The sequence below is a fragment of the Gobio gobio genome, assembly GCF_949357685.1.
Source record: "Gobio gobio genome assembly, chromosome: 15".
In the NCBI taxonomy this organism is placed as follows: domain Eukaryota; kingdom Metazoa; phylum Chordata; class Actinopteri; order Cypriniformes; family Gobionidae; genus Gobio; species Gobio gobio.
Genome location: NC_137108.1, coordinates 26,408,056 through 26,425,555, shown reverse-complemented (window position 1 = coordinate 26,425,555; position 17,500 = coordinate 26,408,056). Strand labels below are relative to the sequence as shown.

At 38.7% G+C, this 17,500-nt stretch overlaps 1 protein-coding gene across 2 annotated transcripts in view; it reads left to right on the top strand.

Annotated features, from left to right (window-relative positions):
- efna4 (ephrin A4) overlaps positions 1-17,500 on the top strand; it is a 59,741-nt gene that overhangs the window by 29,917 nt on the left and 12,324 nt on the right. For both annotated transcript variants that reach the window (XM_079837915.1, XM_079837914.1), the window contains one exon: positions 12,036-12,331. In XM_079837915.1, the coding sequence (XP_079694041.1) occupies positions 12,036-12,331 (296 nt within the window). The remainder of the gene's footprint in view (positions 1-12,035; positions 12,332-17,500) is intronic.

Sequence of the window (17,500 nt, the reverse complement as noted above, 5' to 3'; positions counted from 1 at the left end):
TTTAAAGCATATTTATTTGAACTATGAATGGAAATATCGCTAGTTGCTTATCATTTGCATTTAGCAAAAACACTCATGTGCATCACGTGACTTTTAGAACAGACCTGCGAGATGAGAAGCTCTGGCGTAAGGTGTGGCTGCGTAAACCCTTCAGTGTTGAAACGCTCTACAGTTGTGTGTTTTTTGAGTTCTTCACTGTTGGTTTTGAAGTCCTGTTTCAAACAGGCTCTAACAGGGATGCATCTGCAGCGTGGCTGTCAAACCCCAGAGACTAACGTGACCTGATGAGAGGGAGAGAAAGAGAGCGAGAGAAGGCGAAAGATAGAACATGCGATGTAGAGGGTTAATGGTGAATATGAGGACGACTTTGATACAGGTCATATGCACGTCACCTGATATATTCCTGAGTGGAAAAGGGAAAGGGGGTGGCAGCCGAAGAAAAATGGAGTGATGAAAGAGCGCCGTCTAAAATGATCGGGAAAAAGATATTCTTTTTCGAAATCATAAAATATTTTGATTGAAATCATCTCATTTGCTCTTCCTCCTGTTACTCTGTATGATGGAGGGATGAACCATTGACTGAAAGTGCAGTGGAGCATTGGATCCCCTTTGGGGAACGAGTACTCTCTCTTTTTCTTTTGTTCTCTCTCACTCATTCTCTTTCTCACCCCTCTAGCCCCCTCGACTCCCCTTGGATGCCTCGCCTGTTGCCAAGGTCTCTAACTATATCTTTTTTTTTTTTTTACTCTTTCCATTCCTCCACAACCCTCGTTCCCATGCTAGTGTCTTCCTTGAAAGAGTTCAGCTTGGCCAAGCGTGCCAGCCCACCTTGAGTCCTCACCCCTCAACCAAATCCTCTTTCTCTCTCTCTCGCTCTCTCTCTCTGACACATATTGTCTTCTCAAAACTTTCCAAGTCCTTGTCTTCATGTATTTTTGCCATTCTTTTATCAAAGCTCCTCAGATAACCCAACTGCTGGCCGCCCCAGGGCAGCTCCACATAAATATGCCCTTTTCCTCATTGGTTGGTTTTAGAGTTCTTACAAAATTCCTTCATTGCCGAGTCCATAAGGACCCCTAACTCTCACCAATCAGTTCACCTACGCCGACCCCTCGCACCTCCCTTTTCTTTCCCAGCATGTTTTTGTGTTTTTCTGTGGATAGCCTAGCATTGTTGATCAATTATCAGGTCCATTTAGCAATTATGTTACGGCGTACAGTAAGACTGAAGCGAGATTGCGTAGCTCATTTGGTATGCACGCCTTGTCGAGGCTGCTCTGTATTCCTCCGCCGTGGTTGTGAAATTGTTCGTGTTTTAATTATTCTCTTTTATAAAGGGATCAAAGGTGCTGCTGGCAGGGTCGGCCTCTATTTTCATTCATGTTCGCGCTCAGGCGTATACTCCCACACAGACTTTTTTTTTTTTTTTTTTACTATGAATATGTTCTATTATTAAAACCGTGAAGCGCCTGCTGTAATGGTATAATGACTCCAGTTTGGCTCCAGCGCTGCAGGATTTAATCAGACAAAATATATGTTGCAGACATTATATGGATCTTGTAGGATAATTTACTGTGTGTGTGTATGTTTAATCACTTAATGATTGAATAATTTAATATCTCATGCCTCTTTAGTATTTGTTCATGCATAGCAGGTCTGTGTAAAAAAAGAAAAGGAAAAAAAGAATGAAAGAAGGAAAAATATATTTTATTTATTAAAGAGATCGTTCACCCAGAAATAAAAATTGTCAGCATTTACTCACCCTTAAGTCGTTCCAAACCTGGATGAATTCTGCGGAGCACAAAATCTTTCACTTTAATTGAATGAATTGTAATTCACTGCATATTAACTGCAATTAAACCTGAAATTAAGATATTTTAAAGACAAAGCATTATTGTTGCAGATGAAAACATTAAAAGGTTAGTTCACCCAAATATTTTACTCACCCTCAAGCAATCCTAGGTGTATATGACTTTCTTCTTTCAACTAAACACAATCAGAGTTATATTAAAAATATCCTTGCTCTTCAAAGTTTTATAATGGGAGTGAATAGTACCTGAGATTTTGAAATCCAAAAAAGCACATCAAGTCTAGTTCCGGCAGAAGAGTGACCTCTGACCTGACTTATGACGTATTGCAAAAGGTCAGGTCAGAGGTCACTCTTCCGCTGGAACTCGACTGTACGGTCGTTACTGGAAGCCAGTGATTTATAGTTTATAAAGTTTAAATATGGAATTATTATTATAAATTTTTTTTTTCAAAAATGCATCCCTATGCTTCAGAAGGCCTTTATTAACCCCCTGGAGCCGTGTGGATTACTTTTTATGATGGATGGATGCGCTTTTTTGGGCTTCAAAATCTCAGGTACTATTCACTCCCATTATAAAGCTTGGAAGAGCAAGGATATTTTTTTATATAACCCTGATTGTGTTTAGCCGAAAGAAGATAGTCATATATACAGTGTTGGGGGTAACGCATTACAAGTAATTTGAGTTAAGTAATCAGATTACTTTTTCAAGTAACTAGTAAAGTAATGCATTACTTTTCAAATTTACAACAAAATATCTGAGTTTCTTTTTTAAAAAAGTAACGCAAGTTTTTACATTTATTTGACTGACAGCTCTCCTGTCCCCGTGTTGAGAGTAAGTGCAGAGGCGTTGTGTGTAAACATGATGGTTATTGTAGTTCTAGACTAAATATGAGAATTTATTCATCTCACTTGCACAAAAAAGATTCAGTACTCCTCAAAATTAATAAAAATCAGTCAAATGCAAAAATCAGAGTAGCCTACCATGCAAACCTCCAGTAATGAAATGTTAAATAAAACAAATATTTTTATGCATTTAATCTACCTTTATTGACCAATGTCTTGCTGCTGACCTTTAATTCAGTTAAGCCATGAGCAAAAATTACTAGATTTTTTGTTTTTATTGGTAAAACTTTTTTTTCTCCTGCGTCCTCTTCTGTTAATGCGTGAATTAGAATTTTTACCTCAGCCTGAGGCTTATTATTTCAATTTTGGTGTGAAGAGGTCTTTACATTTGCACAAAAATAGAACTTTTTTTGTTATAAAAAAAACAAAAACAAAAAAAACAAGCCCAGCCCAGGTGAGAAAAAGTAACGCAAAGGTACCGCAAAAAAGTAACGTAACTCATTACTTTTCTTAAAAAGTAACTAAGTAACTCAATTAGTTACTTTTTAAGGGAGTAACGCAATATTGTAATGCATTACTTTTAAAAGTAACTTTCCTCAACACTGGTCATATATACCTGGGATAGCTTGAGAGGGAGTACATTTTGGGAGAATTCTCATTTTTGGGTGAACTAACCATTTAAAGAGGGAGGGATGGATGGATGGATTGATTGATATTTCTATTCATTTCTCTTTTAATTTCTATTCATTTCTCATTTTATTTATTAATTTCCTATTAATTTCTATTTTTTATTTCTATTAATTTCTATTTTTATTTATTTCTATTTCTATTTTTATTTATTTTAAAATGTACCGCTTATTTAAAAACTTTCTTTTTTTCGTATTGTTGGTCTAATTTAATTGTAATTAATCACACAGAATGAACACATTAAATTGAGAACCCCAGTGAATAAATCTGTGAAGTATCTATTATTCTTCTTCAGTAAACTGAGAATTATTCTTCATTATTATTGCATTAATGCACTCACTGAAGTGTGTCAAGCCCAAGTCCATGGCAGATCTCCATTCGAGGGAAGCAGCCGCATTATCAGCATGCTGAATATGACCATGATTACCACATAGTTTATAGATCCTCGCACTTGTTCTCTCTTACTCGGGGCATTTTCATTTTTCAGACTGACCGAACCTGACACTTTAACCTCTCTCTGCTGATTGCTTTATGTCTTCTGTCCCTTATATCTCTTTTTCTCTCTCTCTCGCTCCCTCACCTTTTCACTCTCAGTAACCCTCTGTAAAGTAAAATGTAAATGTACAAGTCGATTTGCCAGCTTTTAGTAATGTGTGTAGGGAAGTGGAATCATTGTACTAAATGCTTGACTTTAGTTGTCATTTCACTAAAGCTTTTATTTACTTGTGTACATGTATTTGTGAAATATGTGGGTGTGTTAATTGGGATGTGTTGTGCAGCTCGGGGCTGTTGAACACAGCGCAAAATTGATCAGAAGGCCTTGTCTGAGTTACATTTGACTGACTCCTGATCGATTCGGCCTGTCATGGAGATTGATCACCAATACTCAGTCACGGTTATTGATCAGCTCGCTGGTTGTGTCATCGCTCGAGTCGCTGCATGTGTGGAGGAGGAGGAGAGGGAGCAGTAAACACATTTCCTTCACCTCTTTATTGCACTTTCATCTCCGCCACACTAAAAGAGACACGTGCTGAGACTGGAACCTCAGCTACACATAATTATTGGTGTCTGTGAATTATTATTATAGCGGTTTGACTATTTTAACTACAGTAAAATGCTGTCTGACACTGTCAAAGTTCAGCTACAGCATTTTCAAAATGCTGTAATTACATGATTGCTAACCGTTTTCTCCAGAAGGTTTGACCTGTTCAATTCTGCGTGTAGACTGTGGTTTTACAGCAGCTTCATCATGATAACTTATGTACATTTGAGTAATTGCAGTGCATTACTCATCGATTTGAAAAATTTGTTCGCATGCGTGCCCACGCGTCTCGCAGCGTTTGTGGGCCATTTGGCGAATATTTGTGGGCGAATATTCACACAATACTCTTGCCGAGTATCATCATAAACATATCTTCGGTTATGTCTTAAGTGAACATAAACATGAAATTTTCCCGTCGCCACCAGCGTTTTTGGTCACACAAGTTTCATGGCACACAAAATATCTTGTATCTGAACATGCAATATAAAAAGAAAGAACAGACCCTCTGCTTTTATTCTAACTTCATGCATTCTTTTTTTTTCACCACTTGAATGTGGGTAAGTTTCATGAAAAAAAGCAACATTTTGAGAAAAAAGCTCAGAACGATGATCAGAACACAGATGGAGTAGTTGGAGTCCATCAATATCCCCAAAGCTTCACAGTCCTATAGCTCGTCCTGGGTCGACATTTAATTCCGTAACATTAGGCAGTTTTGATTTATGTGCTGTTTAATGTTGATGATCGCGTTATTTTACATATGTATCTGCTTATATGAGATCGCTCTTTTCTGCTTCTTCTTCGCCTCTGTTTTGATCAGGAGATTCTGTACTCGTTCAGGAGATGCGTAATAGCGCCCCCCCTCTACCGTATAACAGTGAAGCCGGAAAATCTCGTTAATGGCAGTGAAGCGTTTTCTCATAAAAGACGAGATTACAAAAGACAGAAGAAAAAAAACACTCACTGCTCTTGACTGAATATCTTTGTCTTCATGTTTTCTCCTGATGTTGCAAAGATATTCGAAAAGGTGTCTATCCAGCTTGTGTCCCAGATTCCTCTCAAAGCGCAGATCGGTAGGCTATATGACGCATCTTTGCGGGGAAATGGTATGAATCAAATATTTTTCTAAATAATATTTAATTTTCTTATATTCTTTAGGTTACCATTATTTACTGAAAATCGTTTAAATGTTTTATAGGCTGTAGTGTTGTTTCACTGACGGAAGTACTAAAATAACATACTTATGGATGTTTCAGCCTCAAATTATTTCACAATGTAGGCTATATACACTCACCTAAAGGGTTATTAAGAAAACCATACTAATACTGTGTTTGACCCCCTTTCACCTTCAGAACTGCCTTAATTCTACGTGGCATTGATTCAACAAGGTGCTGAAAGCATTCTTTAGAAATGTTGGCCCATATTGATAGGATAGCATCTTGCAGTTGATGGTGATTTGTGGGATGCACATCCAGGGCACGAAGCTCCCGTTCCACCACATCCCACAGATGCTCTATTGGGTTGAGATCTGGTGACTGTGGGGGCCATTTTAGTACAGTGAACTCATTGTCATGTTCAAGAAACCAATTTGAAATGATTCGAGCTTTGTGACATGGTGCATTATCCTGCTGGAAGTAGCCATCAGAGGATGGGTACATGGTGGTCATAAAGGGATGGACATGGTCAGAAACAATGCTCAGGTAGGCCGTGGCATTTAAACGATGCCCAATTGGCACTAAGGGGCCTAAAGTGTGCCAAGAAAACATCCCCCACACCATTACACCACCACCACCACCAGCCTGCACAGTGGTAACAAGGCATGATGGATCCATGTTCTCATTCTGCTTACGCCAAATTCTGACTCCACCATCTGAATGTCTTAACAGAAATCGAGACTCATCTGACCAGGCAACATTTTTCCAGTCTTCAACTGTCATCACATTTTGGTGAGCTCGTGCAAATTGTAGCCTCTTTTTCCTATTTGTAGTGGAGATGAAGTTCCCGGTGGGGTCTTCTGCTGTTGTAGCCCATCCGCCTCAAGGTTGTGCGCGTTGTGGCTTCACAAATGCTTTGCTGCATACCTCGGTTGTAACGAGTGGTTATTTCAGTCAAAGTTGCTCTTCTATCAGCTTGAATCAGTCGGCCCATTCTCCTCTGACCTCTAGCATAAACAAGGCATTTTCGCCCACAGGACTGCCGCATACTGGATGTTTTTCCCTTTTCACACCATTCTTTGTAAACCCTAGAAATGGTTGCGCGTGAAAATCCCAGTAACTGAGCAGATTGTGAAATACTCAGACCGGCCCGTCTGGCACCAACAACCATGTCACGCTCAAAATTGCTTAAATCACCTTTCTTTCCCATTCTGACATTCAGTTTGGAGTTCAGGAGATTGTCTTGACCAGGACCACACCCCTAAATGCATTGAAGCAACTGCCATGTGATTGGTTGATTAGATAATTGCATTAATGAGAAATTGAACAGGTGTTCCTAATAATCCTTTAGGTGAGTGTATATCTGGCGATGATATCGTCCATCGGCACAACCCTAACGGGTGGCAATATTTGAAATTGAATGTGTTCATGATCTTCTGCGGATGGAGACGCTGATCGCTTTTGGGGCTTTCCTTCACACAAATCAATTGCTTGGCCTCGGAACACTTGGAATATTTGTACTTTTTGAATAAATTGTGCATGCAGTCATATCTGCCTGTTATATCGGTGTTTTATATACCACACAAATGGGAAGGTTTAGGGATGGAATGGGGTTGGGTTACATGTCTAGATAGCGTAAATAAAATGATGCTGGCTGATTAAATTGAGAATCACACTCCAACATGTCATAATGGCAAAATCATAACCCAATTTATGATCATCATGACGATCTGTGTGTGTATGACGCCAAATTTCTCATTGAAATGAATGGAGCGCGTCGATATAGTGACGCCTAGGGGTACCTTTAGCATCTTTATTGTGACGCGGAAAGCACTTGACCATGCTTCGGATTTTGACGCCCTGGGAGTGAGAACGGGTTGAAATCTTTTGTAACAGTATAACCGTCATTACTGTCTGTTTTGATCAATCGAATGCATCCTTGCTGAATAAAAGTAATTATTTCTTTCAAACAAAAATATCTAACTGACCACAATAGGGCGCTGAAATCAAAGATCATTATGGGTGTTGAATTTTTCCACAGCCAGCCAAATTTTATTAAAAGCCCATCTTGCCAGCGGTAAATTCCCCCTAATATCCAATGCCAATTAAACATGAAAACTGATCCCCAGATTAGATTCTAAATGTATTATCCTGTGGAAAAACAAGAGGAAAGGTCAAACAAACTCCATTTGTTCTGGTCCAGTGTTCAATTATTAAACGGTCACAACATGAGATGATGGTCCCTTCAAACGGGCCTGATTGATGACAATTACATTAGCTTGACAGCTAATTAGCAACTTGTAGATGTCTCATCACTGGCCAAGCTTGCAGCATTTGTAAATATGACATTTGCTGTCAGATCTCGGATGGACTGTGACACGATGGTTCGATGAGGAGACGTCTGTGTAGTGAGTTTACGTCTTAACTAGGGCATAGACTGTGGGTCGAGGTTACTCTCACTTTCTCCGTTTCTGGCTCAATCTGTTTGGCTCCCTTGCTCTTTCTGTCTGTGGTCTGGAGTCTTTCATTAGCCTTTTTCCGTCGTCTCTCTCTGTCCACCCACTTAACTCAGGACAACCCCCTCCTCACTTTTCTGCCCGTGTGTGTTCCCTTCTTTCCTTCTCAGACTTCCTCTGCCTCCTTCGCTCTGTCGCTTCTTCACAAAAGACTCCCGGTGACAGACCTGGACCGGGCCGCCTTGCTCTCACATCCTGTCTTTTCTTCTTCTCCTCCGTGGCCTCTTCTCATCCCTCGCTCGGTTCATTCTCTGGCACACACGCACGTTCGCAGTGAAGAAAGACCAATTAAAATCCATCTTGTCTTCTTGCTGTCTCCCACCAAACTCTCTCTAGGGCCACTAATTAAAATAGAACCCTTTCTTTACCTCCCTCCATGTGTCTGTCTCTCCTCTCTGTAACCCTTCTCTCTCTGAGCCCTCACCTCACTTCCTGTCTCGCTTCATCTCCGCTGCTCCTTTGCTCTGGTTCTCACCTGTTTTTCCACAGTCTATAGTTCATCTGCACTTCTTAAGTACCTGTGAACACGAGGCTGTTTTCTACTTCTGCGTCGGACCTGCGCTGTAGCCTCTACACCCTGGGGGAGGGGTTCTGGCAGACCAATCACAGCGCTTGCGGCCCGCTTAAAATTGACATGTTGTTACATTTATGGAGAGGTGCACGTCAGGGTACGTCGTAGGCTACACGTGCAACACACAGCTTACAACGTATCAACGGTGTACACACGACGCAGAAGTATAAATTGGTCTTTAACGTAAAAAACGTTTTGTTTTGTGTGTTTCCTTCCTTCCTTTTGTTCTTTCTTTCTGTCTGTCTGTCTGTCTTTTTCCTTTTTCTTCCTTCCTTCCTTCCTTCCTTCCTTCCTTCCTTCCTTCCTTCCTTCCTTCCTTCCTTCCTTCCTTCCTTCCTTCCTTCCTTCCTTCCTTCCTTCCTTCCTTCCTTCCTTCCTTCCTTCCTTCCTTCCTTCCTTCCTTCCTTCCTTCCTTCCTTCCTTCCTTCCTTCCTTCCTTCCATTCATCCATCTTTTTCTTTCCTTCCTTCCTTCCTTCCTTCCATTCATCCATCTTTTTCCTTCCTTCCTTCCTTCCTTCCTTCCTTCCATTCATCCATCTTTTCCTTCCTTCCTTCCTTCCTTCCTTCCATTCATCCATCTTTTTCCTTCCTTCCTTCCTTCCTTCCTTCCTTCCTTCCATTCATCCATCTTTTCCTTCCTTCCTTCCTTCCATTCATCCATCTTTTTATTTTTCCTTCCTTCCTTCCATTCATCCATCTTTTTATTTTTCCTTCCTTCCTTCCTTCCTTCCTTCCTTCCTTCCTTCCTTCCTTCCTTCCTTCCTTCCTTCCTTCCTTCCTTCCTTCCTTCCTTCCTTCCTTCCTTCCTTCCTTCCTTCCTTCCTTCCTTCCTTCCTTCCTTCCTTCCTTCCTTCCTTCCTTCCTTCCTTCCTTCCTTCCTTCCTTCCTTCCTTCCTTCCTTCCTTCCTTCCTTCTTTTTATTTTTCCTTCCTTCCTTCCATCTTTTTATTTTTCCTTCCTTCCTTCTGTTCTTTCTTTCTTTCTCACTGTCTGTCTGTCTCTTTCTTTCTTTCTGTCTGTCTTTTTCCTTTTCCTTTTGTTCTTTCTTTCTCTCTTTCTGTCTGTCTTTTTCCTTTTCCTTTTGTTCTTTCTTTCTCTCTTTCTGTCTGTCTTTTTCCTTTTCCTTTTGTTCTTTCTTTCTCTCTTTCTGTCTGTCTTTTTCCTTTTCCTTTTGTTCTTTCTTTCTCACTGTCTGTCTGTCTCTTTCTTTCTTTCTGTCTGTCTTTTTCCTTTTCCTTTTGTTCTTTCTTTCTCACTGTCTGTCTGTCTCTTTCTTTCTTTCTGTCTGTCTTTTTCCTTTTCCTTTTGTTCTTTCTTTCTCACTGTCTGTCTGTCTCTTTCTTTCTGTCTGTCTTTTTCCTTTTCCTTTTGTTCTTTCTTTCTCACTGTCTGTCTGTCTCTTTCTTTCTGTCTGTCTTTTTCCTTTTCCTTCTGTTCTTTCTTTCTCACTTTCTGTCTGTCTTTTTCCTTTTCCTTTTGTTCTTTCTTTCTCACTGTCTGTCTGTCTCTTTCTTTCTGTCTGTCTTTTTCCTTTTCCTTTTGTTCTTTCTTTCTCACTGTCTGTCTGTCTCTTTCTTTCTGTCTGTCTTTTTCCTTTTCCTTCTGTTCTTTCTTTCTCACTGTCTTTTCCCTTTTACTTCTGTTCTTTGTTTCTGTCTGTCTCTTTCAGCCTTCCTTCCTTCCTTCCTTCTGTTCTTTCTTTCTCACTGTGGTCTGTCTGTCTCTTTCTTTCTGTCTATCCATCTTTTTCTTTTTCTTACTGTCTGTCCATCCGTCTTTTTCCATCCATCCATCCATCCATCACCAAAATCACCAAAATGCAAGAATGATTCTGCATTCATTAGTGTTAGTGGCGATCGATAGTGGATAATAATATATAATGTATAATGAACTGCTGGTATACTATAACGTTGCGCTGTTGACGCTCGCGCAGCCTCTCGAGGAGAAATCAAAACAAATGTGCACCACTCACACAGAGAAAGTCAGTTAACACACTGCAGTAAAAATGCGGAGTTCATTTATATTTTTTATAACATATGATAACGTCACATTACCAAGAGTGCTGTTTTCCTGAAATAACATCTCGACTAAAAATGAAACTTTTATTAACAATTATTAACATTAAGTCACTTGCATTTTAGATGCAATATTGAGTGTTTTTGTTCTATTTCAGCAGCGAAAATAGTTCCAAACAAAGATCACAGCAGAACGCGTGTCATCGCAACAGTGTGTTAGTGAATGATTCAGCGTTTTGAATGAATCGGTTGAATCAAAGATTCAATTACCAATTCGTAAACGACCTCATTCTTGAATGAATCAGCCATTTGAACGAATCAACTCAGTGACTCCCTCAATCAGACGGTCACCTGCCGCCACCTACTGGCAGTTTAGTTTCATGTTTAAACATTCTTTCCAACTTTTCTTATTTGTTTATTCAAAAAATATTTCAAACAATCTCATAACATTATTTAATGCAGTTGTAATTTTTCAGTTAATTTGATTGGTAACAGCCCTATAGTGTCTTCTAATTTAATTTGTTGATCAAATTTAAGAATATAAAAGGAAAGCTGAAGCATAGCCTATATTTAATAAGATTAGGGGGAAAATGCCCCTTATAAAAGGTAAAAATATTACAAATATGCAGATTAAATTTGTCAAAGCTGATTGAACACTGGGGAGAATATTGCTTCAGAATACATTTTCTTTACAACACAAAAAAAAAAAAACATAATTTTTTTTCCAGACAAGCTAATTTTTTACTTGGACAAGTGAATGACATATTTTCTTGTCCGAAGGACAAGCACGTGAACAAGCTTAATGTCGAGCCCTGTATCGTGTCTTGTACACTCATGTGTAAACAAATGGGAAAGTGAATTTATTTACCAAGCCCCTAAGGGCCATTCTATGCTAATTCTTCCCCTATTAGTGCAACTTGACTTTTGACTTTGTGTGTGTGGAAGGATAAGAATGAAACTCTCACTAATTAGCATGAAGCTGTTATTGAGAGCCATGGTCCGTATCTGGTGCTGTGTGAATCTTTTAACCTTACTGAAATCCTCAGGGTTTCTCTTTCAGTGTTACTGTGCAGTATCACTCAAGTAGCATAAAACTTGCTTAATTTAGCTTACCTAACTTTAATCTTTACTAATGTTAATAATTCACATTGTCGCTGCATCCTTTTATCTGTATCATCAGGTACTTACTAATGTTTTGTCATGTTGCTAACTCTTAATAATATTCCACGAAGCGGCCAAGCGAGCGCCGATCCGAGCATGATTCAGTGCAGATCTTGCTGACGCATCTGAAATCTGTTCTGTGGACTTGGAAAAATGCCATTTTTAGTGATTGTGGCCATGAATTTCTCTCATGAAAGAAATACACCCTCTAATAACCCTCTCTCTCTTCTGCTCTCAGGTTAACAGGAGATGATTACTCTGTCCAGGTCAATCTGAGTGATTATCTGGATATACTGTGTCCCCACTATCCTGCTGACCACCCGTCGAGCGGCACTATGGAGACTCTGGCTCTGTACCTGGTGGCGGAGCGCCAGTTCAGGGGCTGCGTGGAGACTAAAGAGGCCATCAAGAGATGGGAGTGTAACAAGCCGTACGCTCCCTACGGCCCTGTCAGATTCTCTGAAAAGATCCAGCGCTTCACACCCTTCTCCCTGGGCTTTGAATTCCTGCCCGGACACCATTACTACTATAGCTGTAAGTGTGCTGCAGTGTTGGAGAACATGCACAGAAACGCCAATCAGGGTGACAACGTAACATTATACACCAAATGCAGCCTAGTTTACACTACCATTCAAAAGTTTGGGGCCGGTAATATTTGTAATGTTTTTGAAAGAAGTTTGATGATCATTTAAGGCTAAATTTATTTGATCAAAAATGCAGTAAAAACGTAATATTGTGAAATATTATTACTATTTAAAACCACTGTTTTCTATTTGAATACAGTTTAAAATGTAATTTATTCCTGTGATGGCAAAGCTGTATTTTCACTTCAGTGTCACATGATCCTTCAGAAATCATTCTAAATGCTGATTGGCTGCTCAAGAAAGATTTCTTATTATCAATGTTGATAATTGCTTAATGTTTTAGTGGAAAGATGCGAAAGAGCACTCAGCTCGTCTTGAATTGACGCATACATGAAATATTATGGCAAAATATCTGTATTGGCGAATATCCTCATGAACACAGTTGGTTATGTCTTAAGTGAACATAAGCAATTGAGAAAGAAAACGGATGCGTATCATTATATTGGGTCCACGCATTAATGTAAATCAAACAACAAAAGACAAACAGAAAATCACTTTTGTAGCTTTTAACAAAGTATATTTTTATTTATACATTGAAGACTATGCAGTGTTTTGTGATCTGTTGCACCTCTGATTAGATGAATAGAAAGTAAGCAAAATACAGCATTTATTAGAAATATATATATTTTGTAACATCATAAATGTATTTACTGGCACTTTTGATAAAAAATGTTTAATGCATGCTTGCCCACCCCCCCAAAAAAACCAAATTGTAGGTGTTGAATGTCATATATAAAAAAATTAGGTACTGCTTTAATTTAGTTGATATTCTGTTGACATGTGTTTTTCTGCCTGGTGTTCGTGTGTATCTTTCATGTTTAGTTTTTTTTAGCATTTATATGAATATTTATGAGAACATAAGTGAAAATGCTCCTTTTTCTTGCCTTTTGCTCCACCCTCATCCTCTCGCCTCTTCTACATGAAGCCCAAAAAGGAAGGAAAGATGGTCTGTGGCCATAAAATTACATGACAGTTTTCCTGTTTTTACAGCTTTGGTTTCAGGCCAAAGCTCTTCAATTCCCTCATCTTATTTCCTCTCTCTCTCACTCTCACTCTCACTCTCACTCTCACTCTCACACTCACTCACTCACTCACTTTTAATGAGTATGTTGCAAAAAAGCCTGAAAATCTAGAGTTGAAGTGAAAAAAGGTTGTGCGCAAAATCTTGTCTAAATATTAGGGTTTTGGTAATTAAAATGAGTTCTTTAAGAATAGTTTCCAGTTGATTAAAAAGAAAAAGAAAAGAATAAATAATACAAAATAGGGTAATAATCACATTGAGGGTATATGGGGGGGATGCAGACATTTATGTTTAAAACTAGCTATTGAATTAATACCATATTAATTTTGTTAAATAATAGTTTATCTAACAAAACTAATTGGTTTTACGTTTAATTGTTTTTTTCTGTTGCTTTTAAAAAAAAAATGTTTATCCTTTTTTAGAGAATAATGTGCCACTATCCAAAATGCTATTCCATAGGAATAGCTTGATGTAGCTAATAATGGAAAGTGAATCAGTTTAGGAATACCAATGGTCCTTTCGCACTGGAAGAGCATTTTCATACAGTTCCTGTAACTTTTTTATTTATTTTTTAGGCTTTGTCCGCACCACAGGAACTGGGAATGATTTTAGTTATAGGAATGCCCTTTGGGGGACTAAATTATCTCTTACTTCAGAGTAGGGTCTAAATCAGCACAGGAGGAGTTACCAGTGACGTAAGTGTACGTTGATTAGCCGAACGCATGCTATGCGAAACTACAGCAAAAGTAAATTAAACAAAAACTACTACTTTAAAAACTAACTCAACGAACATGGAAAACAGCGATAGATGGGCGGATGCCGAAGTCCAGCCACTTCTTAACCAATTTCGGCATCCTCTATCCCAGTGGTTCCCAAACTTTTGTCCTGAAGTACCTGGTACAGTATTTATTCTGCTCTCTTTGTGTCCGTCTTCAGTGTGTCCCATCTCTGGCCTCTGTTAACGTCCCGTTTACAGACTTTGTAATATTTTTTGTAACTGAAATAAAACAAAAAAACAAAAAACGGAACTGGCCGGTTCTGATTGATGGTCCTTGTAATCCTTCACCTGGGGCTCTACTGAGGAGAACATGCCTTCGTGTGAGGGAAAGAGCTCAGAAGAGAGTGGAAGAAGAGCAGCACATGTACAATATATAGATGTACAGCAGATACAGTTAATTTATTAACAGGCTTATAAACTATAGCAGGGGGTTATAAACTAATGGGGGCGCAGACCCCTGGTTGGGAACCACTGCTCTATCCTTCAGTTGTTGAATGCCTCACATAAATTACTTCACTGTTGGCCAGCTTACATCACTTGAGAATATCTACTGACTTTGCGAAAGCAACAAGGAAAATGGCCCTCGGGGAAAATTTTGTTCTTGGGGGACCGTCCTGGTGGCTAGTTCCTATAACTAGTGCGAAAGCCCCTCAAGTAAACGAAGAATGCGAAAGTCTGCCGTGATGGAATCTTTTAAGGTGAAGGATGGCAGGCAAAATGGAGAGAGTAGAAGAAGAGGAAGCAGTCTCCTTGAAAGAAAGAGTGGGACAACAAAAACCAAAGAGAGGGTGGGAAAAAGAGGAAGAGACAGAAAGGGGGGAAAGTATCTTTACATAAATTACAGCAGTGCTGACCAGGACAATAGAGCATTGTTCAAGCTTGAGAGTGTATACACAGCACAGAGCCTTTGTGTCAAACTTCACGAACCCACCCCTACCCTGATACTGTGTGTGTGTGTGTGTGTGTGTGTTTGTTTGTCTATTGTTCACTTCAAAGAAAGCGTAACAATGTGTCTGTCTTTTTAATTGTTTAAGCTCGATCCTGTAGCTGAAAACAAGGGATCAGTGTGTCCGATCTAAATTCAAGTTGTAGTTTGAGTTGGTCGGTGTATGTGTGTGTGTGTGTGTACAGGAGCATTTGAGGATAAAACAGAAGAGAAAACCGCTAAAGAGTCGTGATTTCAAGACAAACTATACTTTATTACAGGAAGCATCTTTAACAGTGACCCTTTCATTAACTTGTTTCCTTTTAAATTGATAACATGGCTCAAGTTTTGCCTATACTTGTGAAGTTTATGCAGCTTGAGTCTGACTGTCATTAAAGGATTAGTTCACTTTAAAATAAAACATTTCCTGATAATTTACTCACCCCCATCTCATCCAAGATGTTCGTCTCTTTCTTTCTTCAGTGGAAAAGAAATTACGTTTTTGAGGAAAACATTCCAGGATTTTCCTTCACATAATGTATTTCAATGGCAACCAAAATGTTGAAGGTCCAAATCAATGCAGTTTCAAAGGAAGGGCTTCAGAGGCTCTGCACGATCCCAGCTGAGGAATAGGGTCTAGCGAAACCATCAGTCATTTTCAAGAAAAAATTAACATTTATATACTTTTTAACCTAAATTGCTCATCTTGCGCTGCTCTGCGACGTGCCACGGATTGACGCAAATACGTCGGAAAGGTCACACTAGACATAGGCGGAAGTACCGCCCCAAGCGAACGTGCGAAGACTTATACAAACGCCATTTACAAAAAAATCTCCAACTTCAAAATCATCCAACATGGTTGCTTAACCTTTTTTTGCTAAAGATATTTGTATTAGTCTTCGCACAAGCACTTTGTAAACATGGGGGCGGTACTTCTGCCTACGTCTAGCGTGACCTTTCTGACGTGATTATGTAATTCGTGGTGTGTCGCAGAGCAACGCAAGATCAGCAATTTAGGTTAAAAAGTATATAAATTTAAAAAAATGTTTAGAAATGGACCCTATTCCTCAGCTGGGATTGTGCAGAGCCTCTGAAGCCCTCAGAAACTGCATTGATTTGGACCTTCAACATTTTGGTTGCCATTGAAGTCAATTGTGTGGAGATAAATCCTGAAATGTTTTCCTCAAAAAAACTTATTAAACTTATAATCAAGAAATGTTCATTTTGAAGTGAACTAATCCTTTAAATCAACAATAACTTTAAAAAAACATTTTAAATACATTAAAATTTTTAATAAAAGTCATACATTGTTTCAATATACCACTTTAATGAACTTGATTTTTGAATTATTTTTAATGATTTTCTGTAAAAATTTGTATAATTATTTTGCATAATCTTTTATTATTTCTTAAATCATAATAGAAATATAAAAAATATTTTTACAAATCTGTGTCATTTGGTGCAACCAACATGCAGAAAGAAAACTGGAAACCTTATGATCGTTTTTATGACAAGGCATATGTTTAGTACAAGTTATGAAATATCATGTGGTGTGGCACCCCAAAATATTGATATGATATTTCTGAATTAATAATTCATGGTGGTACTTTAAAAAAATATTTATATATTTATGGTCCAAGGAAAATATATATTTTTACTTTTTTTCTTGAGTAGTGCACCAAGTATTAGATCAATACAATTTATACTTTTCTTGAAAATGATATAAAGGATTTTCAAAACCATATGAAACCAATATGAACACATGGAGTACATTTTTCTAAGAACTTGGCATGTGCTTTATTCTTTTGTTAATCGTGGACACTCCTATATGTCATTGGCCCCTTACCAAAAAGGCTACCAAGACATTTTTCAATTAAACTTTCCACTTAAATTTCTATGGTGGTAATAGAATTTTTGAAGAACAAAATAAGATAAAGAGTAGCCCTTTTACTAGTGGTCGCAGACTTTAGCTTTGAAATCCAAAAGGTACGGCACACATGCATATGGGGTTCAGAAAACCAAAACACACACACACACACACACACACATACACACACACACAGCCCCTCTGGAGTCAGCAGTTCTCATTATCGTCAATGTGAAATTACTGCGCATGCTAAATGGATGTATCTGTGGTTGTTAGACGTTCGGTTAAAAGCCTCTCTACTAGATGAAAATGGCCGCTGCTGTGGTGTGTGTTACTGAAATGGCTGTTATGGATTTATGGTTATGATTAAATGTGGAGCCAGAGACGCTCTTTAAAACGGCAGACCCACTCAAGCCTGAATTTAAGCGTGTCTACCTCAGACTTGCTGCTCAGATTCTGGGAAGAGAT